This window comes from Pocillopora damicornis, chromosome 1, assembly GCF_964200805.1.
Source record: "Pocillopora damicornis chromosome 1, jaPocDami1.2, whole genome shotgun sequence".
Lineage (NCBI taxonomy): Eukaryota > Metazoa > Cnidaria > Anthozoa > Scleractinia > Pocilloporidae > Pocillopora > Pocillopora damicornis.
This window is the reverse complement of record NC_142670.1, coordinates 17,673,551-17,697,949: the sequence shown is the minus strand read 5'-3', so window position 1 is coordinate 17,697,949 and position 24,399 is coordinate 17,673,551. Positions and strand designations below refer to the sequence as shown.

General features: G+C 36.6%; 1 protein-coding gene across 1 annotated transcript in view; it reads left to right on the top strand.

Moving 5' to 3' along the window:
* The first annotated feature begins 5,444 nt into the window (after positions 1–5,444).
* The window catches only part of LOC149052428 (uncharacterized), a 90,523-nt gene continuing 71,568 nt past the window's right edge, over positions 5,445–24,399 (top strand). Inside the window, exons 1-5 of the mRNA XM_089194984.1 lie at positions 5,445–5,490; positions 6,433–6,762; positions 7,145–7,390; positions 8,589–8,709; positions 9,919–9,990. Of these exons, the coding sequence (XP_089051110.1) occupies positions 5,445–5,490; positions 6,433–6,762; positions 7,145–7,390; positions 8,589–8,709; positions 9,919–9,990 (815 nt within the window). The remainder of the gene's footprint in view (positions 5,491–6,432; positions 6,763–7,144; positions 7,391–8,588; positions 8,710–9,918; positions 9,991–24,399) is intronic.

The following is a 24,399-nucleotide window of genomic DNA, read 5'->3' as shown; positions in this document are numbered from 1 at the left end:
ACTACATCCACCTTTGTCTCAACTTCTTGATTCCTAGCAGAGTAACTGATGTAGGAATAATATTTTCAACCACAGGACAACATATATTTTTTGAAATCGGGTGTCAAAGAATTAACACAAAAGTCGTCTTTAATACACTCGGCAAAACAGAAATTCTGATCTGAAGCGAACTAATAAAAACGTCAGTTGTCGAACTATAGTTATCTTTCGATATGATCAGGGATTAAGTTTTGGTTAGCAAGTCTTCATTTTCCTGCAGCATTCTATCAATTGTCCCGTTAGTTTCCAACAGTAGTAGTAATCAGACCTTTCTTTAAACCTAAACTAATTTTCTTTTCTAATTTTGCTGTACCTGTGACTTTTACGAATTACGCGATTGAAATTCTTGTCTTAACTCTGAATTTACTGAAAACAACAATTAACAGCAGCTGTAAAAACCTTTACTTTTCTGTGTATTTATTCTCTGCTGCTTATGTGGATAAATGCGATCAGGCTCGAAAAGTGTAAAGGGACAATCAATATTGAGGTACATAATTTAATAGCTTTGTAGCTTTCTCCTTTACCCTTAGTAATCAATTGTTTTATCCTTCTTGGGGCAAAATTGTTAATTTAAAGACGGTGAGCAATTTTTTCGGTGTATCGCAAAATAACTTCATTTCCGGTACAGATGTCGATTCAGTTGATGAATAAGTGTTGGTTTTGTACTCTCACAGAATATTTATTCATCACTTTTTATCTCTGGAACGTACAGTCTGTTATTCGATCCGTCTAATGTCTTTACGTTCTGTGAAATGACCAAAAAATGAACTGTACACTGAACTTTCTTAGTGGTTTCAAAAGAAAGGAAACATAGCGTCTCGGTAACACTGATCAAATTTTAATTTCTCTCTATAAACATTACTACAATTTTGTGTAAACTAGTGACGAGAATCAAGAACAATCAACTTGTTAAAATGTCCAAATGCTTAGAGAAACACATCAGTATTTTTTGGTTAGATCTTCGGACTTCAGAGTGGAAAAATCTGCATGGGAGCGTCCACTTTGAATTTTTGTTTTACACTTAAGAACAAAAAAGAGGAAAAATTGGTGATTAGTTAGTAAAACCAAAAATTTGAAAGTGAAATGACAACTTAAGCGGAGACAAGAAGCAGTCAGCTTTTGGATGATGCAGGTTCCAAAAATTATCAATATTCAATTTTTTATATTTTTGTCGAGGCTAGCATTTCTTTCTTCAGCATGAATTAAATTAAAAGGAAATAAATAAAAAAAATAGCCAAAAAAAAAGAAAGACACACTTGGTCCACATGTTCTTTAGGAAGACGTAAAAACTACTAGAGTTTCAATAACTTCTAGTGCATAAATAACTCTTAGTTTATACCCGTTAACTTTTAACCAATGAATTCTTAATTCTCTCAACTATGCCGGCGCTTTCTCAGGTTAATTGAAAGATGGTGAGCAATTTTTTCGGTGTGTCGCAAAATAACTTCATTTCTGGTACAGATGTCGATTCTGTTGATAAATACGTGTTTGTTTTGTACTCTAATGGAATATTTATCATTCACTATTTATCTCTGGAACGTATTGTCTGTTATTCGATCCGTCTAGTGTCTTTAAGCTCCGTGAAATCACCGAAAAATGGACTCCACTATGAACTCTCTTAGTGGTTTCAAAACAAAGGAGACAGCACTTCTTTAAAATTGATCAAAATTTAATTTCTCTCTATAAACATAACTACAATGTTGCTTAAACTCCTGACGAGAATCAAGAACAATTAACTTGTTAAAATGTCCAAATGCTTAGAGAAACACATCAAGATTTAGTGGTGAGATCTTCGGACTTCAGAATGGAAAAATCTGCATTGGAGCGTCCACTTTGAATTGTTGTTTTACATTTAATATATACCAAAAAAAACAAAAACAAAAAAACAACAACAAAAAAAAGAGGAAAAATTGTTGATTAGTTCGTAAAACCAAAAATTTGAAAGTCAAATGAAAACTGAGTTGGAGACGAGAAGCAGTCAGCTTGTGGATGATGTGGGTTCTAAAAATTACTAATATTCCATTTCTTTCATATTAGCATTTCTTTCCTCAGCATCAATGAAAATAAAGAGAAATTTTAAGACCTCAACTTTTTCAGTATTAAATTCCTACAGAACAGCGTAGGTTATGTTTTGCACCTTCTGGGGCAATATTTTTATGCATTAACACTCGGTACGCTGTAACAGAAGAGTAATTAATGATAATGAAAATGGTAATGATAATTATTCAAACTACATCCACCTTTGTTTCAAATTTTTGTTTCCTAACCGAGAGTAACTGATGTAAGAAAAATATTTTAAACATAGGATGATATCATGTAACTTTTGAGATCCGGTTTCAAAGAATTAACACAAAAAATCGTCTTTTATATACACGGCGAAACAAAAATTTCTGATCTGAAAATTTGTGCGTCAATAATGGCATCATCTGTATTTTTAAGTTGAATATTGGTGCGAACTAATGAAAACGTCAGTTGTCGAACGATAGTTATCTTTGAATATGATCAGGTACTTAATGTAAAAGCCTTGTAGCTTTCTCCTCTACACTTAGTAGTCAATTATTTTATCCTTCTTGGGGCAAAATAGTTGATTTAAAGACGATGAGCAATTTTTTCTGTGTATCGCAAAATAACTTCATTTCCGGTACAGATGTCGATGCTGTTGATGAATACGTGTTGGTTTTGCACTCTAACGGAATATTTATTGTTCACTATTTATCTCTGGAACGTATAGTCTGTTATTCGATCCGTCTAGTTTCTTTAGGTTCTGTGAAATCACCGAAACATGAACTCTGCGATGAACTTTCCTAGTGGTTTCACAACAAAGGAAACATAGCACTTCTGTAAAACTGATCAAAATTTATTTTCTCTCTATGAACATTACTACAATGTTGTGTAAACTACTGACGAGAATCAAGAACAATGAACTTGTTAAAATGTCCAAATGCTTTGAGAAACACAACAAGATTTGGTGGTGAGACCTTCGGACTTCAGAGTGGAAAAATCTGCACAGGAGTGTCCACTTTGAATTGTTGTTTTACATTTAAGATATAAAAACAAAAAAAAGGAAAAATTGGTGATCAGTTTGTAAACCCAAAAATTTGAAAGTCAAATGAAAACTGAGTTGGAGACAAGAAGCAGTCGGCTTGCGGATGATGCGGGTTCTAAAAATTACTAATTTTCAATTTTTTTTTTGTCGACGTTAGCATTTCTTTCGTCAGCATCAATGAAATTAAAAGGAACTAAAATAAGAAAAAAAAAAAGAAAAAGAAAAACATAGTTTGTTCACATGCTCTTTAGGAAGATATAAAAACTACTAGAGTTTCGATAACCTTCAGTATTTAAAAAACTATTTTAGTTTATCAGGTAATTTAATGTTAACAACTGGGTTGAAAACGTAAATTAGCCACCGTAAAGGGTAAAAAAGCTGACGTTTCGAGCGTTAGCCCTTCGTCAGAGCGATTAGCGATTATTTTAGTTTATAACTGTTTACTTCCAAACAATAAATTCTTAATTCTCCCAACCATACCGACGTTTTCTCAGGGAAGAGGGTAGTGGGAAAAACGAGGTTCATCATATGATTCATCACTCAAAAAGGCGTTTGAAAGAGGAGAGATTTTTTTTTAATCTTGGTCCCTAATGACGCGTTTAATCGACCAGAGAATTAGAAATTAGTGTCGTTAATAATGTAAATTTTGAAGATGAAGCGTCAATTCTAATCACGCACATCTTTTAGAATTCAGGAGAAATAAATGTCGGTCAATTTCGTAAAAAAGGTTGTGGTTATTCATCGTGGTGAACAACAATAAAAGCTAAGTTTTTCGTTTGTCTCACGATGTTGTCACGTGTGTTGTAGATCGCGACGTTTCGACTGCATACTGTTAGTCTTCTTCAGGCGATGAGGTCGACTGGTCATGCGTGATCTTATAAAGCATGATGCTCTGCTTTGATTAGCTGGTTTTTTTTTTATTTTGTTAGGGTGAAGTCTTTTATGAACTGGCTCTTTGACTCTGTGCGTGTAGTAATAAGGGTCACGATCAATAAACTTTACGTCGTTCCAGAGCGGCTTGTGTCCGGTGTTGTGGGCATGCTCTGAAACGGCGGAGGTCTCGGTACGGGCGAGTCGGACGTCTCGATCGTGCTGCTTAATTCTGTCTTGAATAGGTCTTCCAGTCTCTCCGATGTACACCTTGCCGCATTCACAGGAAATCTTGTAAACTACACCATCTTGTTTAGCTGGGTCGACAGCGTCCTTTGGTCGTACTAACTGAGATCTTAGCGCAGTCTCCGACTTTCAAGTCGGAGACTACGCTAACACTACGATAAAAAATTTAAATTTTAGTTATTCGAGGGAAAACGCTGTCCCCTTCATTTCGATTTAAAGGAAAATAAACATTTTTTTTTTCATTTCTATCTCTTTTGCCATAGCTCAAAAGTCCGTTGTTATGAAATGCAACTCATTGGCTAAAAGCTGATGCCTCCATTCTCGCTAAGATAATGCTTCAAATAGAATTAGCTCGGTTTTATATGAAATTGTCCATTTTTGATGCATCAGGATATGTGCTCAATCCATGACAGCAGTATTATTAAATAAACTGTTAAATTTTTTCCCAGTTTTACATAATTTTTTCCCTCTTGTGAATAACACGCACAAAAATGTTGAAAAAAATTTATCAATGTGTAACATGCAGGAACGAATTGAAATTTTACGGGAGTTAAACCTATCTAAAAGTTTAATGTAAAGTTGAATATCAGGTTTATGATTTGAGAATAAACCAAAATTTTTATCACAATGTTCAAATGTTCTACGAAGTATGAATAGCAGCTATCAGACAAGACGACAAAGTTACTCCTTTCCTTTTACCAGGTCTTAATATACATTGCCACTTTTAGAGTACGTGAATTTTTAGCTATGTATGACTGAACAATGGGTAAAGCTCCTGGGTCGCTGTATTTATTAGTTTTGAAGTAATTTTTTTCTCATGAGTCATAATGCAACTAACGCAATCTTCTTTTTATTATTCTAAATTACAAAGGGGAATGTTCTAGGACAAAAAGGAGTTTTTTCTTTCGATTGTTTAATGCAGGTTATGAAAAGTATTGTTGATGAGCAATGGCAAAACAACATCTTAATTTTCAGCAGAGTTAAACAATGACTATCTTTTTTTAAATTCAACTTTCCAGCAAGTGTCAAGAAAGTCTGAGGTTTTTTCTGTTTCACTTCGAAGGATACGTTTGTTCTGTAGCCGATGGAGACAAATTCATTAAAACCTCAAGAGTTCACTCCAGAAACTTGTGTATAAAACATCGAGCTGCTTCGAAAAGATTTAATTTACTAACCACTTTTGATGAAAGAAACAAATTGAGACATTAACTTTTCTTCTGCAGAAAACAAACTGAAACACGTCATGATGGTACCCTCAGTGGCTAAGTGGAGTTTCATTCTCCTTTTCGGTAAGCCCTTCAGTTGTTCACAATTGTTGTCGAAAGTGTTTACTAAAATGATAAATATTTGCATTTGTTGACATGTGGGAGGGAATGGGAGCCCTTCGTGGGTAATGTGGGAGGGGAGGAAGGGTAGAATGCTTGGGGAGGCCCGGGAAAGGGCGAGTAAAGGGAGGAAAAGAGGAGAGAAAGGTAGGAGAGTGCAAGGTTGAGTGGATGGATAGAGCGACAAGAAAAACTGCAAGGTGGGCATGAGGATCTGTTGGCAATTGTTATGTCAGGCTTTCTTGAACTGCAATATATGCCAGTGCTTAAATTTAATGTAATAGTCACGTGGGATGAAAACTTCTCATACCCGCGTGTAATGTCAAACTGCTTCTAGGCATGCAACATGTGGTGCATGCTTGTTCGGTGGTGAGAGAAAGTGGTCCGAAACATTTGCCTAGTCCTACTTTGAGCTCGAGACTGAACCCGTCAAAGACATTGCCACTGCATTCACCTTGTACAATCAACTTCAAAGTAAAGTGCTAGAATAAGATGAAGTCAAAAAATTATTCCTCTAATGCATTAATAAAGCACTTTCCTTTATCTTCTGAAACACTTTTCTCAGTGAAAGTAACTGCAAATGTAAAGCATTAGTAAGTTTTTGGTTAGAATGGAAGACTCAGTTTTGTAATAGCTAGCTCAAGCCCGTTGAACTCAAGATCTGAATGAGGATTTATTTTGCAGTCGTGCGATAGATGTTTTGAAGTTTATTGATCTGATATCTGATTAGTGGACCAGTGACACTTGTAAGACAGAGATCAGCTGAGGTCTAAAATGGCGGCCCTTGTTATGTAAACCTGCAGACTTTTTCTTTCTCTTGCTATATACCATTAAGCCTTCACCTACGATATCTATCAAACTTTCCTTTTTGTAAGCAAAGTAATTAACTTCTTGCATTTGCTGCAGTTTTGTTGAAATATCCTCAACAAGTAAAAGGATGGAAGAGAGTTCCTTGGTTTGATAGTACACATGTTCTCTCAGCTCCAAAAGGACACTACGTGGAACTAAAGTTTACCATTCGCAGCTACGGATTGAATCCTCGACCATGTCTACAGGATAACTATCTTGAGATTCGAGACGGCAATAATCGGTCAGCCAACGTTCTTGGTGTATTCTGTGTCGATCACAAAACTACTGTAGTGCGATCCAGTGGACGGTATTTGTGGTTGGGCTTTTTCCATGACTACAGCATTTATTTGAGTGCAGAATATTCGGAAAAATCCTTCAATCAAACAGGCAAGATATTTCTTGCTAAGTTAATCACTGTTAAGGCACTTGGTTAGAGTCTTTGAATTCAACTGTAATTTCATGACAACAATTTTTTATTCAGGAGATATAACGTCGGCTTACATTACTATTACGTTTTATTTCACATATAGCAGTATTTATTCCCTTATTAAGTAGCTTTTTATCAGGTATACAACCAGACAGACGAACAGCCACAGATAGAAACAAAGAGAAATAGACTAAGAACGAGACCGACAGAAGTCCTGCATGACTTTGGGGTAAAAACGGTTGTCCATACACAATGTATTTACTTCACATATTATGCCTGCGGTTTGCTTGTTCTGTATGATACACAATATGTGTGTTTTTTTTTATCAATTGCCTAATGTAGCCACACCCACCATGATCCAAGTACCCAAGACACAGACTGTATTTTCGAACAGAACCTCCGACCTGTGGTGCCCGGTGGAAGGTGCGCCAGCTCCATACATTGTATGGAGAAAAAATGGTGTTGTTGTTCAAAATAGTACCAGTGTAAGATATCAGCTTGTAGCTGCAGAAAAGAATGTGAATTACAGCTGCGAGGTACGAAGAGATAATAACGTATCAAGGAGTGAAATCAGCCTCAGCTTTGAAGGTGAGTTTATTTCTTACACCAGTGTAATGGAACTATATCAGTTTTCAATTGGATGCCTAAATGTGTACTATTTGATTAATTTATTTGCATCTTGTTAATTCTTAGTATCTCTCCTCCACGGTTCGCCGCCCTCGTGTAGTCGCTCTCGTAATTTGCCCCGTTCTTCTAGACTGCGATAGATTATCAATATTTTAGACAGTTCTTCTTTCAGATTGAGCTTTCTTTGATCAAATCTATCAAAATGACAATCTTTTTTTGGAAAGAGGCAAGTTTGGTAGAGTGGTTATGTTGCAAAGCTTGTAATCTAGTGGTCTAGGTTCAAGCTATCCACCCTGCTACTCACTGGATTTGTTTTTTGGTTTGCCTCGCTTTGTAAATTGCCAAATGGGCTGCCTCCGACCAGAAAGGATTTTTGCACGATGTTTATTTCACAAAGTTTGTTTCAAGTAACTCTCTCACTTCCAAGATCTCATTAGTAATTCTCTTTACTTACTGGGGTACAGTTACTATGATCTTAGTTCTGAGAATTTGTTACTGGATCAACTAATAACCCCTTTATTGATATCTCTCTTTATTATCATCACTTGTCCGCTTGAAATTGTATGGATATTGTGGGGAGAAATTCTGTCTTGGTCACTCATGAGAGTTAAAGAGTTCATTTGTTTTGATTAGTTTTGGTAATTTTAGTGTTCAATTTTGTTCAACTAATTTTTCTTGATTAATTTTGTCATACCGTTTGTAAGCAGCATTTCATCATATCCACTTTTTAATTCGCGCAATAGAAACATTAATCTTTTCTCACGTGTGAACCTGAGACCCATTTTTTAGTTATTCTGATTATTTAGCGTTTTTCAGCCTCTCAGAAGGAAACTCTCCCCTCTGCTATAGTTTGATGAATTTTTTTTTGTTTTAGCTTAATTTCTGACTTCTCTAAATGCTGACAATGATAAGAGTATGTTAGTAATGAGTTCAAAGATGGTACTCTAAAGTTGAAAAATTTCGCAAATTTAAATGCCTAAGTTTAAAAGTTCATCTCGTGCATTCCGTTGTAAACTATCATTCGAAAGCTACTTTCTTTTTCTTCCTCAATACTATGAAATAAGTTGGTTTTCTCTTTGAAAGGCAAACTCAGTGATGACATATTACACATTTTTTAGCGATTTAACTATATGAACATTATTTACTGTCTAATATTCAGAGTGCCCAGGCCCTTGTGAGTGCCGCATGTTGAAGGGAACATACAATCTGTTGCGTGTGAACTGTGCAGGAAAAGAATTGATGTCGTTTCCGTGGAAAATTCCCCTCACCACAGCAGCATTGTGAGTATTAGCGAGAGATCAATTGTTGAGGTACTATTTACGTTGCAGACTAAACTGCAGATTACGAAGCGAATGAATGTTATTCTTCATCTTAACTGAGTAAGAGCGACTTCTAAATCAATCTTACACCAGCCTTTTCGTGGTGCCGTCGACGTCAATGACCGGAAATTCTTCAATATTGAATTTTTTGAACGTAGGTTTGCTACGGGGGTCATTCCTAACCCGAACTACAATCTCCCGAGTCTCTCGAGCCACGTGAAAGGAAAACTGTACCTTGTAAACTGAAAGCTGTAACCTCCTGGCTACACTAAAAAATATCTTAACGTCCATATCAGCAGGGTCACAAAACAAGAACAAAGCTAAACAATAAGGCAATACTTCGTGACTTCGTGAAGGAAAAGTGGAATCGAAAAAAAAAATTGTAGAATGTGAAAAATAACGGCGGAGCACGCTTTCTGTTTCTGCTCGCAATACCTTGTACTTAATGCATAGGAAGCCCTTAGAAACTGAAATATCAAGCAAATCATGAGAACTTCAAAAAACGTAGATATATACCAATATATTTTAACTGTTTTAGTTATATTCAGAACTATCTTTGGTGTTATATGACTGCTCAAATATAGCCTTAAACGTCAAAGACAACTTTGAAAAAGTAGGTCTAATAGTATGAATGCCATCTCACTGAGAAATGGCTGGAACAATAATGCAATTTATCCATTTCTGGTGCACAACGGACGATTTTGAGTAAAACTGTTCGGTGCGTACATCTGGAAGAGTTTACCACTGAATGCCGTTTTTCTTAAGTTGCTTTTTTTGTTATTATTAATATTGAAATAAGTAACAAAGCCTTTGAGACATTTTCAAGTTATTACGTTCTGCACTATGTCGTTCACCGCCAAGTTATTTCGAACAAGAAATGGTTGTAGATCACTGGTTCATGATCTATGCAATCATACACGTATTTAGCTGCGGAAAGTTGATTATTTGTCCATAGCTGAATCTACTACCATTTTTTCATCCTCATTAGTTTGATAACTTGCTCTACGAAATACATAAAAAAAAAATGGGTTCTTGAAGCGGAAAATTCGTGCGAAGGTGAAACAAAGACTTTGGAATAAAAGCGGTCTCTAATCTCCTTATAAAAGTATCTTTCAAGAGTATTGAAAACCGTATATATCTAACACAGTTGTATCAATTTTTTTCTAACAGGAACTTGAGTAACAACCAGTTGAACGACTTGTCACAAGATATTTTCAGCAACAATACTCACCTGGCTTGGCTGTAAGCTAAGATTAAACAAATCTGTACTGTGTGCATTTCAATTTAAAAGGGCAGTGATATCCTAACAGGGACTGACAATGATATGTCGTTAATAAATATAAGTATTCTTCATTAGCTGCTTTGAAAGCCATTGCGTATTCAACACAGTAACATCTCTCACCTGGAATGGCTGTAAGCTAAGATTCGTTTCCTCGTTCCATTGATTAATTAACAGCCTCATAAATTCGCATAACAAACTGCGTCTATTTAACTCATATGTAGCAACATCCTAATGAGATTGACCACAGTAAGTTCGCAAGAGCAGTAACCAACTTTGATTGTTAACCAAGATCCTTTTACTTAATCTACTGGGCGAGGTCGTTCAAAGCTGGGTTAAGATAACCCATGATTAGTTTGAAACTGATTTCAGATCTGAAATTTTTAAGACAAAATTCAATGGAATTTCTTTTTTTAAGAATGTGATGATTGGATGGTCATAGCTGAAGTATATTTTATCAGCATTATAACCCGTTCTTGTTAAACGTGGTTGGATCAATTTTTTGATGTGTGGTTGAGTAAACAACCAGCTGCATAGCCTTCCAATAGACATACTATCGGCTCAGTGAAATGGAGACCGGGTTGTAAAATAGTAAGAGATTGTAAAATCTTAAAATAGTCTATTTTTTCAATGAATGACGAATTTCTAAACCCTTAGGTTGATTGATGTTGCGATTAACAGCACAATGCGATATCTGATTTATCGATGTATTCCTTCCAAACTGGCGTAAAAACAGGAGTCTAACTTCTAGAAGGTTGCAGATGTTAAAGAAAAGCTAGATATATGGCGATAAAGCAGGGCCTGCTCTAAAGTTTTAATTTCTATTTTTTTTTCCTTTTATAATCTTATAAGTATATTACATCCTGCAACGATTTGTGTTGCTATTTACTCCGTAGAGGAATTTTAGCGTTCAGTTGTTTTCAATGCTTCGAATAAAAAACCCTCAAAGTCATTTTGTTCTACAGTATAGCTCGTTTTCTTATCGCAGACTTAAAAAAAGAATCGCTTTATTGACGCTAACAGTCTGTTTACAAGCATTTTATGTGCTTCCTGACCTTCCTTATTTGGTGTAACCTACTAAATACCGCCTTTAAATGACTTTTTGTCAGGCGGTTGGACAACAATCAGTTGAAGGGATTACCATCACACATTTTCAGCAAAAACATCTTGCTATCGGACTTGTAAGTTTATTCTCTTTTTTATTTATTCAAAAGACGCTTTAAATCCAAATCTACTGAACTGACAAATAATGCTTCGTCGCTAAATGACCGATATGTCCTCTTTCTTCTAATGCTGATGCACAGTACCCTTGGATCCACCTCTGCCTTGTTGTGACCTCTACTCTATGTGCTACTTCTCGTCTCCCTAAATGATAATTTTTCTTCATAAAATGACCAGCCCTAGAAATAAACCTTTTTAGTTGTGTGGTCACGTAGTTAGAAATGTGTAAACAAGGATTCGAAATGGGTGCTCAAGTATGTACCGCAGACGACATTTTATAAACGAAATTGTTTCTTCTCTCGCCGAAATTTCCATATTCACGGACAAATCAGCTCTCCATTCACTGCGATAATATACAAATGGGGGATTAGTGAAGTGGAGTATTTTGAAAACAATAATTTGGATTGATAAAACAAACTTACGAGAACAAGATCTTGAAAGCTTACTTGAAAAACACATGAAGCTGGTACAAAAGGGAGGCAAATATCTTACAAAAAGAAGGTTCGGGGATTTTGTGACTCAAGCTTAGAATGAAACCATATTCTGTCCATAACTGAAAAGTTAGTTTTGTTTGACATAAATATATTCGTATACTTTGGTTACCTAATCGACAGCCGATCAAAGTTCTCAAACTACTGAATGAACGGAAGTTTGAAATTTCTCTAAAAATTCAACAAATTGAGAGAGCCTACGCAATCCAAACCATCATATGTCGACGAGGAACCGCAAAGTGATCCAAAAGCGATTTATAAATCTCATGTCTCGCGTTCGGTGATCCTTAACGCTGGTCTCAGAATACAGAGCCATGGACGTTGACACAAAATTGAGGTCTACTGCCGGTCACTGTTCCTAAATAACTACATGACTTGCAGTTGGAAATTTACCGAAAATTTGAGGAAACTGAGAAAGCCCATACATTCCGAACTATTACATGTTGATTAGAAGCTTCTGCGCTCTCTCGAAGACATTTATAAATCTCATTACTAGCGTTTGGTTTCTCTGAATCAGAATGCACGCAGTAAGAAATTCAGTGATACTACGCGGGATGTTTTGTATGTGTTTTAATCGCAAAAAAAGAAAAAAAAGAAAAGAACTATGAGAAAATAGAAGAAAAGGAATAAAAATTACATCGGTTGTGAATATATGGAAGTCATATATTTGAACTGCGGTTACAGACGGGAATATGAAAGCGATCCTCGCAGTAATTAATACTACTTAAGTTCAGGGTTTATTTGCAACCAACACAGTGACCAGTTTTACCATACCACCGAAACGTACTCGTAGTATATACGAAACCATTGAGATAATATAGCACAAAGAGGTGATTTTAATGGCTATTACCCTGCAACGGCTAAAAGCGCAAATCTCGCGTGCGTTGCTCCGGGATAGCTAAGCATTGCTTTGCCGTCGTATACAAACCACTTTGGATGTTGAGAGAACGCGAAAACAATTAATAAAAAATAACGTGTTAGTGAAGAATTCTTCATGATAGTCTGTACGGAAAGCTTTTAAAGTTAGCAAGCATAGAAAGCAGCTTTAATTACATGCGGAAGTGTTTTTATTTTGAAAAATAAATTCAGTTGTAGGATTTTAACTGGTGGAGTTTATTTTGATTGTGAGGATTTAACTTTTAATTATTTAATAACATTACTAGACCACATCACGTCTGAAAGCGAAGAAATCGAAAGACAACAACATCGAGCCGTGTTTCGTGTGTACGGATTCAAGCGTCGTCCAACTATTTTGTTTACTCGCGGTACACTATTTTCCTGTAACAAAATTTGCTTAAGTTGTCTCAGCTTGAATTAAAATTGCCATGGAGTCGTTGTTAAAATTTACAAAAGTGTTTGGAATGCCTAAACTTGGCAAAAACTATCAGGTGAAAGTTGAAATCGTGGACAAAAAACGGAATTTCCAAAAATCTTGAGTGCACATCTACTTTCGAAGGGTTTTTTTTTCATGTATCAAGTAGATAAGATTCTCAGAAATATCTAAAGGAAATGCCTTTAGTTTTCTAGGGTGATTTTCTTGAGCAAGAACATATCAAGTTTTTCCCTGATCTTGGCGAGTGGATTGGGGAGCGTTAGTGGAGAGTTTCTGAAGGTCTTTCACTTTAAAATCCCTAAAACAGAGCAATCGGTGACATTGATGTTGTTACAAAAGTTAAATTGTTGTGGTTGTTTTTGGCGTTCAAAGTGTTCTCCTCGTTTCTTTCAAACCAAAAGCTTTTAGCAAATTAAACTTTAGGAATTCGCCAGTAGTAGCACCATTTGACAGCAGGACGGGATGATATTTCAGATTTATTTGATTTTACATAGAAATTACAATAGATTTTTGATTAATCAGAGCGCGCGTTGTATCGAAGTTATGTTATGACATGGCGCATTGGGCACTCTGACACTCTGCTACCAATACTTTCTTGGGATGTGAAAGATACTCGCTCACAATATATGACTATTTAACAAAGGTGACAAAGTCACGAAGACGCAAAAACTAAACTTAGCAAAACGACAATCACCAACAAAGACTAGTAGGTAATAACGTGTTTCAAATTAATAGCAATTGTGTTCATTTAGTCTCTTCAACACCCGTCTTTAGGTTGACACGAAGCATCAAAAACCTAGGTTTAACTTTAAAGCTGCGCCAAAACGTATCATGCCATTTCGAAATCAAATCGAGAAGCCAAACGTAACGTTCGGTATTCCTGTCTAATTCCCTGGTTTTAGTTTATCTAATCAAATATCCACCGCGGGGGGAAATATGATATTAAAAAGTCTCGTCATTGTTCATTAATAATTTGTGAGAGGAAACAAAACCAGGCAAAGGGTAAAAGTTTTTCTCACTGCTGATATCCATTACTTTTGAGCGCTCAAACTAGGGTTGCTTCCATTGTGTCCTTTTTCCAAGCCTTTTGGGGGAAAATATTTTTAAAATCTGTGAGGGGTGGCAGGAATATTGAGTGGATGAGAAGAGTGTACAACATTGGACCAAAGAAATTGTTTCTTTTTAACTTATTTTGTTTACTCGCGTTACACTATTTTCCTTTCACAAAATTTATTGCCTTGAAGTCGTCGTTAAATTTACAAAAGTGTTTAAAACACTTAAACTTGGAAAAAATTATCAAGTGAAAGATAAATCGCGGACAGCAAAAAGAATTGTTATAGATCTTGAGTACGCATTTACATGTCAAGGGTTTTTTTTTACTTATCATGTACATAGGATTCTCAGAAATATGTAAAGGAAAATGCATTTAGTTTGTCGGTACAATTTTCTTGAACCAAGAACATAGCAAGTTTTTCCCTTCTTGGCGAATAGTTTGAGGATCTCTAGTCGAGGCTTTCTAAAGGTATTTGACTTTAAAACACCTAAAACGGAGCAATCTTGTCGTAAAACTGAATTTAAAATTAAGTGATCCCGAGTTATAAACCTCAGCGCTCGGTCACGTTTAACGCAGGTCTCAGAGTACGGATCCATGGATGTTGACACTTAATTAGAAATTGCAAGAGCAAGAATGCCGGTCACGATTCTTAAATAACTATATGACCTGCAGTTGGAAGTTTACTGATTTATCGATGTATTCCATCCAAACTGGCGTAAAAACAGGAGTCTAATTACTAGAAGGCATCAAAATGGTTGCAGATGTCAAAGAAAAGCTAGATATATGGCGATACAGCAGGGTTTGCTCTAAAGTTTTAATTATCTTTTTCCTTTATAATCTCTTAAGTATATTATATCATGCAGCGATTTTATGTTGTGTGTTGATATTTACTCCGTAGATAGCGAAAATTTTTCGATACTCTGCAGCGCGACAGCCAGGTAGTTGTCTTCAAGGTTATCGAAATATATTCGATCCATAGAAGTTCTACCGAAGACTTATAGACACTTTATAAGCGCGGGATTTCCACTACTCTTTTTTTTCCACGGGTGGCTGAGTGTCATTCTTGGTCTAGTATGTTCGACTGGGGGCTGGTCTTTGGTAGAGATTTGACTTGCGTCCAGGTCTACCGTGTTGTAACTGTCTCCGGGTTTCACAAGAACTTCGTACCGCGGGTTCGCAGGACTTTAAAAAAGGCTGGTCATTTAAAATTCTCTCTGGAGAGTTACAGAGGAGAGCCTAAACACCCGTAAGAAGCGTATGTCTAATAGAGAGCTTGGGCCACGTGTACCTGAGTTTCACACGGTGAGTGTAGTCGTAAATTGTACTATGCATCACAGTTTTCGTTCTTACATCATTCATAGCTTTTTTACCAGATTGACCATCCTTGCCAGTATTTCTCAGAGAAAAAAGAGAAAGGAAGCTTAAATGCGTATTTTCTACATTACATTATCAATGAAAAGCACAATGTTAAGAAGGAAATGCTGAGATCGTTTTCCTTCACACCATCTCTTTTTTTTTGTGTAATCTCTACTAAGTCAGCTACACTGGTTAATTTCACAATTCACAAGTCTTTCAGTAATAAGTATCCATAAGAACAGAGACATATCAAACTCTTTCCCCAGCGCGACGAACATTTGTTTTTCTCGGTTCCAGGTGTACGCGACCACTAACCCTACGTAATGCGCATGCTCTCTGTTGCGAATTTTCAAAATGGCGGACAGACCAAAGAGGGAAATAAAAAAAGCAAAGCGATTTGCAATAAATACTTAACACAGAAAGGCGAATCCACGATAGAAAGATACAAAACTGTATAATATTGAGATCAGGGAGGTTGACAAAATCGACAAGAGAGGTTGAAAATTCATTACGTTGGCTATAGCACATGCTTCGATGAATGGACACCCTTCAGGGCCGATAGAGGATCTGGATATTTTCCGTTTGTTCGCAGCGAAAAGCTGTTCATTCCCTCGGAAAACTCTCTAGAGGATAGAAAATCGTTCCATGGCCAACTTACTCGTGAAATAAAGAAAAAGCTTTGGTCTGGACGGCGAGAGGACCCTGATATAAACATAGACCTTAATGTTGACCAAGATGTTTTCATGGAAGGTCTTGGGAATGTTTTGCCCAGCGTTCTTCAAAGAGGGAAGATGGTTTACCAATTGGAGTCAAATAGGGTGCTTGATTCATATCTGGGACTGAAGTAGGATGAAAGAATTTTAAATGTAGCTGAAGATTTTGCCTATGTAATTCCAGGAACTATTAAGTACTGGTTGGGACAAAGAAGTCCAATCATTGAATACAAGCTCATCGTTGTTGGTGTTCTTAACCCTTTCATAACCTGCTGCCTCCAGGAACTGAATCCTGTTTTTCTTCAGAAACAGTTGTTTGAGTGCATCAACCCCTTTGTGATTTGTGGATCTGAAGAAATCTTTAGAAGCTGTATTTTGGTATTTTTCCAAGCCTTGCTGTGTGTAATATGCTATGTTCTGATAAAGTGACAGGAACTCAGGGACATGATAATATAGTGCATGCATGTAGAATGTGACATCTTTTGCTTGGTAAACTTTGAGAAAGTGCTCAAACCATGATTTGATATTTCTTTGCAGTTAAAGAATACCCTCTTCAGATGTAAAATCTAGCTTCAAATCACCAATTATGTCCATAAATTTAGCCCAGATCACTTTTATGTCTTTGTTTTGACTGCAATGAGGGACAAGCATAGGTCGAAATGTTTATATTCTGAAAGAGTTTCAACTTTTCTGGTCCAGTAAGATCTCTATATTCCAGCTTTTTGCTCTCTTTGTTGATTCTAAAATTAAAAGTGATTCCCATACTTTTGATAAATTCTTCATAACATGCCATGTGTTCATATTTATCTCTTGGGAATCCGTCAGAGGTTTTTTTTTTCTCAATAGCATCACTTCTTCTCAGCTCTCTTATGAACAAGTCAATCAAAACATCTGAAATCCTCAAAAAAAATGTAATATATCTATGACGACATGGTCCATAGGCATAAAATCAAATAATGGTTGTGCCTCACAGTTTAATTTCTTTCCAGTGGAAAACCTTGCTATTTCGGCGACAGTTCTAGCACCAAATTTGGGGTCATTAATTGACCATGTTTTGCTTGTATGTCACCGTTGCTCCCTGGGACACTTGCACCACACACAAGCATAATCCTCATTTGCCCTGCCTAAACCACATACCAGAGCTAAAAATTTCAAATATCCACCTAAAAAGTATTCAATTTTTATCGGTGCAACTATTTGCACTTATCTCCTTTAAGTTTGACATTTCCATTCGAAGGTCTGCTACGCTGTCTTTCAGATTATCATATGTCTCTGTAGTTTTTATAACAACAAGTATATAATTTCCCTTCTCACCCATTGCCACATCCTTTTCATGGAGGATAGTAAAAGTGAGGTTGACAACTGTAAGCCCCTTTCCAATATTTGTACCATCACCACTAAGCTTAATCTTAATAGTTTCTCCATCGTTGATTTCTCCATTCTTCTGAAGCCAAACAATGTGCTCTTGCAAGCTTTCTGCAAATCCTAACTGAACACTTTCAGCATCTCCTGGTGTTGGTTTCAAGTTCCATTCACTGTTTAGCTCATTAATTCGCTACTTGATGGAATATATATTGGGGAGATCATTAGCCTTAATGGCAATTTCATGCCAGGCCTAATTTGAAATAATGAATTTATCTTTGAGTTAGAGCCACGTATTTATGCTATCAATGTCATCATTATTAAGGGCCTTTGGGTCAGACTCTAAATGGCAGCTCTCCCTCTCCAACAAGATTGAAAGTTTCATATTGATTAGTCTCAGTGTTGAGGACTTCAATTTTGGTTGCAACAAAATTGTACCGCCCAAGACAGGAGAGTGTAGTTTGGCACTCCTCCTTCAGTTGATTTTTAATTCTCTTTTGATGGTGCTTAGAATAGTCATGAAACTTCTTCTTAGCTGGGCCTCTACCTTTTTTCCTATTTGTAATCACTTTTTTGGCCAACTGAATAAATTTTTTATTGCAGAAGGCCCCTTTCTTCTCAGCTTTCTCGAGAGCTTCTCGGGCTTTTTTATCCACTCGCAATCGCTTTGCCTTCTCCTGTACCAACGATTCTTCTAATTTTATTTTTTCTCCCCTCAACTGGCTGTTCTCATCTTTAAGCTGATGTACATCAACCTCGTTGTAATACACCTTAAATCGATACCGAGGGCCCGTTTCCAAATTGCTAAGAAGTGCATTTAATTGCCGCGATTACTAGCTTTCTTGACAGCTTTCTGAAAACAGAATATTTTCTTTCTGAAGACTTCTGATATATGGCTATTGATTATTATACCTCGTATACCTGATTGCTCAAACACTTTGTTTACAATTATTGAAAAGACCGACTCATGGTTTTCTCTGAAAACTTCTTTGCTTTCAAATAGTATATATTAGTAAGCTGAAACGAAAATTAATCAGGGAACTTCACGAAAAATCCAGCGAACAAGCTTAAAAAAGGCATTTATTTGGACTTCATACTGCGATGAACTTTACAAATCTTACTTGTTTATCTCGTAAGTAAACAATGGTAGATTAATTCCCGAAGCGATTTCTGAGTTTCCCGATCCCTCTCCTACTGCTTTCACGCTCACGAAACAGGAAAAAAATCAAAAGGAGGAAGATACAGCTGGTTTGAAAGGCCATTTGACGAGGATAAATCTGCCTTTTGTTCGACACTTTACATATCAAAGCAAAGGAAATTTCTTCCTCTTTTTGATTCTGGCGGTACATTTTTTAAATTGCGCTTGCGTAAAAGGGATATCACCCGGGACGCTTCGCTCGGTTGTGTTTTGAACAAAAACGCCTTGTTAATTTCATGCAACTGCTCGGAGAAAAGGTTAAAATGACGAGGGAAAAACTTTAACTTCAAGTTAGAAAATTAGCGACATAGAAAGCCACAATATTGTAGTTTAATATTTCAGAGGTACATTGAGTGCTTTTTCCGTAGAGAATCCGCACGATGGTAAAATGTTCGAAAATTACACTCGATTTGAGTGGGGTGTTGAAGTGGGCGTGGTCACTATATTTGTGGTAAGACTATTTGTACCCCATGAGTTTGATATGATGCCACAAGATGCATCTTTAAAAGAAAGCAATTTCCTGAAAAACTAGACAATAACGTGACGTTGCACAGCATATATGTACACCGTGCATCAATTCAACGCAGAGTCAGGTCGAACGAAGAGAGCTGAAATCTATATTTTACCCTTTGCTCTATGTGGTAATAAGTGTCAGAAAGATCATGGAAGAGTAATATTTTTAACGAATCAATCTTTCCTGAATATTTCATGTAGCTAAGAGGAACATGAAGCCTTAGTTAAAACATTAGTTTTCGAAATTCTCAATAAAGCCGTCTTGAGATATGAACATCGTTCGCTTTAACCATCAGAATCAAACAACAAAGGTATTTCCAGATCGAACTGCTGTTGCGTTGATATAGATGTTACGACCAGTTAATGTCGAGGGGAACTTTTCATCGAGGACACCACGCCCGGCGAAAGGCATCAAGAATCTAACACTCTCTTTTTTCTTTAATGACTCGGTTCTCCAGCAGACGATATAGTACACAACGATTACAGTACTTTCGAGTGAATATCCCGAACGGTATTTATTCGTCGAGACAACTCTATTGATGGAATTGAAAAATAATGCCGAAACTAACTATAAGTCTTCTTGTCTTAAAACGGTGAGTATAGCAAAAAAAACCTTCCGAAATTCGGAGCTTGAGAAGTTAATCAGAGCGCTCCTTCAGCGTTTTCCACTGCGTCAGTAAATACCTTTTACGAATTATGAAAATTATTGAATTTAACTACTGCTGATCATATTTCTAATAAAGTAGACATAGGGATACAGACAACATAAGACCTGTGAAGAAACCTCATTTTTTGAAAAACAATAATCCATGCGGGAATATAACTAAAATAGAACACGATACATCCAGACATTTTTAGCAAAAATACCTCACTATCAGACCTGTGAGTTTATACCCTGCTATATTTATTCAAAAGGTGCCCTAAATCCAAATCTACCGAACACATAAGTAATGTTTTAAGCATCGTTTTATTGACACTAACGTCTGTTTGCAGGCATTTTGTGTGTCTCCTGACCATCCTTAAATTAGTTCAACATACTAAACACCGCCTTTAAATGATTTCTTATCAGGTGGTTGGACAACAATCAGTTGAAGGGATTACCACAAGACATTTTTAGCAAAAACACCTTGCTATCGGACTTGTAAGTTTATACCCTGCTTTATTTATGCAAAAGACGCCTTAAATCCAAATTAACCGAACAAAAGTAATGTTTTATCTTCAAATGACCGAGATGTCGTCTCTCTTCTAAAGTTGATGCACGGTACCCCCGTTCCTACCTCTCCCTATGTGCCACTCCTCGTCTCATGAAATGTTAATTTTTCGTCGTAAAATGAGCAGCCCTAGCAGTAGATCTTTTTAGCTGTGTGATCACGTAGTTTGTAATGGGTAAACAAGGATTCGAAATGGCTGCTCAAGTACGTACAGCAGACGACATTCTATGGATGAAATTCCTTCTCTCGCCGAAATTATTATATTCACGAAGAAATAACCACTCCAATGACTGTGCTAATATAGAAATGGGCGACAATTGACGTGAAGTCCTTTTTAAAACAAAAGTTGAGATTATTAAAAACAAACTAACGAGCATACGATCGTTAAAGTTTAAAAAAATGCATAAGGCCGACACAAAAAAAAGGAAAATATATTACACACAGAAGGTTTCGCGGATTTTGTGACTTAAGCTTAGAATGAACCAATATTTTGCCGATAATTGTAAAGTTGGTTTTGTTTCACGTAAATGTATTCTATAATCTGATTACCTGATCGGCAACCGATCAAAGTTCTCAAACCACTGAATGACTGGAATTGGAAATTTCTCTGATAATTTAACATATTGAGAGAGCCTACGCAATCCAAATTATTTGGTGATGTTCGGTGATGCTTAACGCTGGTCACAGAGTATGGAGCCATGGATGTTGACACATAAAATTGAGGTCGACCGCCGGTCACGGTTCCCAAATAACTAAATGACTTGCAGTTGGAAATTTACCGGAAATTTAAGGAAACCGAGACAGCCTATACATCCCAAACTATTATAAGCTGATGTGAAGCTTCTGAGCGATCTCGAAGATATTTATAAATCTCATTTCTTATTTCTTTGTTCGGTTTCCGCTGACTCAGATGCATGCACGTACTCCGTGATACTATGCGGGATGTTTTGTATGCGTTTTAATAGCAAAAAAAGGAAAAAAAAGAAAAGAAAAGAATACAAATTACATCGAAACAGACTGGTAGGGGTATCAATTGTTCGAGTTTAAGTGTCCTCTTTAAAAATCCTTCATAGCTAACAACTATTCAGCGAGGTGGAGGTAGCTCGCGGTAGATATTTACCAAGCTGCAAAACGGCGAATTAAATATCCACCACTAGCTACCGATACTGATGTGAGTAGTTCTTTTGGTGTATACTAAAACAGTGAGATAAAACAGCAAAAATTGATTTTTTAACTTATTTATACCTGCAACTATTATAATACTTTCGGGTGCAAAGGTTACATAACCTTAGATATAGATATATTAAAAAGATTGTTTGAATCAAATCACTTAAAAAAATAGCATACAATGAACGTGAAAGAAGCATCACACAAACTTCCTCTTTATTCCGTTGTGAAAGATCCATGTCCGGATATAATGTAATATTAATCACCTGTATATTTTAGGCCCTTATATCAGAGTATGAGAAAAGAAGTTACAAGTTTTTTTCGAGCCTATTATTCTCTGAACTTTGTTGTAGTATACCTTACAATTAAAAATATTTCAACTTCTTTTTTGATAGGCAGTTGAACAACAACCAGCTGAGGAATTTACCATCGGGAGTTTTCAGTAACAATACCAAGCTGGAAAAACTGTAAGTTTGGAGTCTTTCTTAATATTGGTGTAAGGGGAACGCATGGAATCCAACCTGGAAAGTAGGCATTTTGATGCGTGGGTGCTGTCGCATCTTATGGGTTACATCCTAATAAAGCGGCATTAACACTTGGACTTAGAAGTGTCCTTTGAGACAAGCATTGGTTTCGGAAAATTCGTTCCGTGATCGATATCCACAAAGAAAAAGAAATTGTAAACAGGGGCTTGAGTAACAACTAGCTGAACGACTTGTCACGAGACATTTTCAGCAACAATACTCACCTGGCTTGGCTGTAAACTAAGATTAACAAATTATGTTGTGTGCATTTCAATTTAAAAGGGCAGTGATTTCATGATATGTCGATAATAAATATTAGTATTCGTCATTAGCCGTTTTGAAAACCAAGGGTATTCAACACGGTAACAACTCTCACCCGGGGTGGCTGTAAGCTAAATTCGTTTCCTCTTTCCATTGATTAATTAACAGCTTCATAAATTCGCATTTCAAACTGCGCCTATTCAACACATATGTAGCAACATCTTAATTAGGGCTTAGGTTATAACCGACGAAGAGACTGGCCACAGAAAGTTTGCAGGAGCAATAACCAACTTTGACTGTTAACTAAGACCCTTTTCCTTAATCTACTGGGCGGGGTTGTTCAAAGCAGGGTTAAGATAAGCCATGATTAGTTTGAAACTGATTTCAGATCTGAAAGCCTAAAAAAAAAATTCAATCGAACTCTTTTTGTCAAGAATGTGATGACTGGATACTCTAAAAGCGATATAGAAAATTATCCCAAAAAGGCTTTAGAATGAAGAAATAAAGAAATCCGGGTTAAAATGTAACCATAAGTTAGCGCTAATGGGGCTTCAAACAACTGGGAAAATGCATTTAGTGTTCCGGTGCAATTTTCTTGAGCAAGAACATATCAAGTTTTTCCTGAGCTTGGCGAGTGGCTTGGGGAGCTTTAGTGGAGAGTTTCTGAAGGTCTTTCACTTTAAAGTCCCTAAAACAGAGCAATCAGTGACATTAATATTGTTATAAAAGTTAAATTTTTGTGGTTGTTTTTGGTGTTCAAAGTGTTCTCCTCGTTTCTTTCAAACCAAAAGCTTTTAGCAAATTAAACTTTAGGAATTCGCCAGTGGTAGCACCATTTGACAGCAGGACGGAAAGATATTTCAGACTTATTTGATTTTGCATGGAAATTACAGTAGATTTTTGATTAATCAGAGCGCGCGTTGTATCTAAGTTATGTTATGACATGGCGCATTGGGCACTCTGACAATGCTACCAATACTTTATTGGTGAAGGCGACAAAGGTGACAAAGTCAAGAAGACGCAAAAACTAAACTAAGCAAACCGACAATCACCAACAAAGACTAGTAGGTGATAATGTGTTCCAAATTAATAACAATTGTGTTCATTTAGTCTCTTCAACACCTGTCTTTAGATTGACACGAATCATCAAAAACCTAGGTTTAACTTGAAAGCTGTGGCAAAAGGTATCACGCCATTTCGAAATGAAATCGAAAAGCCAAACGTAACGTTCGGTATTCCTGTCTAATTCCTTGCTTTTAGTTTATCTAATCAAATGTCCACCGCGGGGGGAATTATGATATTAAAAAGTCTCGTTGTCATTGTGATATTGGCTTTCTAAGGGTCGTACTAATACATTACTTCCGACAAACCTTGTTGCTTCATGCAATGCACGTATGTAGCGACGAACGAAATTACGAATTACGCCGATACCGTGACACCGCCGATAAATTGTTGATAAGTTTGTATTTTTAAGCGTAGCGCTGGTGGGTATTATTGCACGTTATTGTTCGCCGAGTAATCACTTTGTAAAATGATTCCGATTTCTTCGAGAAGTTGAAGCGTGAGATTTTTAAGGTGAAAGCACGAGAAGATAATTTCGAGCGCTAAAGACCATCTAAACTAAGGGGTCTGGGGGCAGAAAATGTTTACATGAAGGGTCTCGGAAATGCCATTTCCTGCGTCTTCTGCAGGAAAATGTAGGTTAATAAATACGAATGAAAATGGACTTGTTCGTGATCTAGTTTCCCCTTCTCTAGTGCTATCAGTAAGGCACAAGTTTACGGCTGGCTGCGGACAGTGTTACATACATTTGTAGACCGGTATCATGCGGCTGTTATCATCTGATTTTCTAGCAAAAGGCATTTGCAGAAACGAGGTCTTTTATGGACTGAATTTTTATTGCCACATCAAAAAATACTATGGGACAATTCATTACCTGACGAGGAAATTCCGCGTGAAATTGCACTT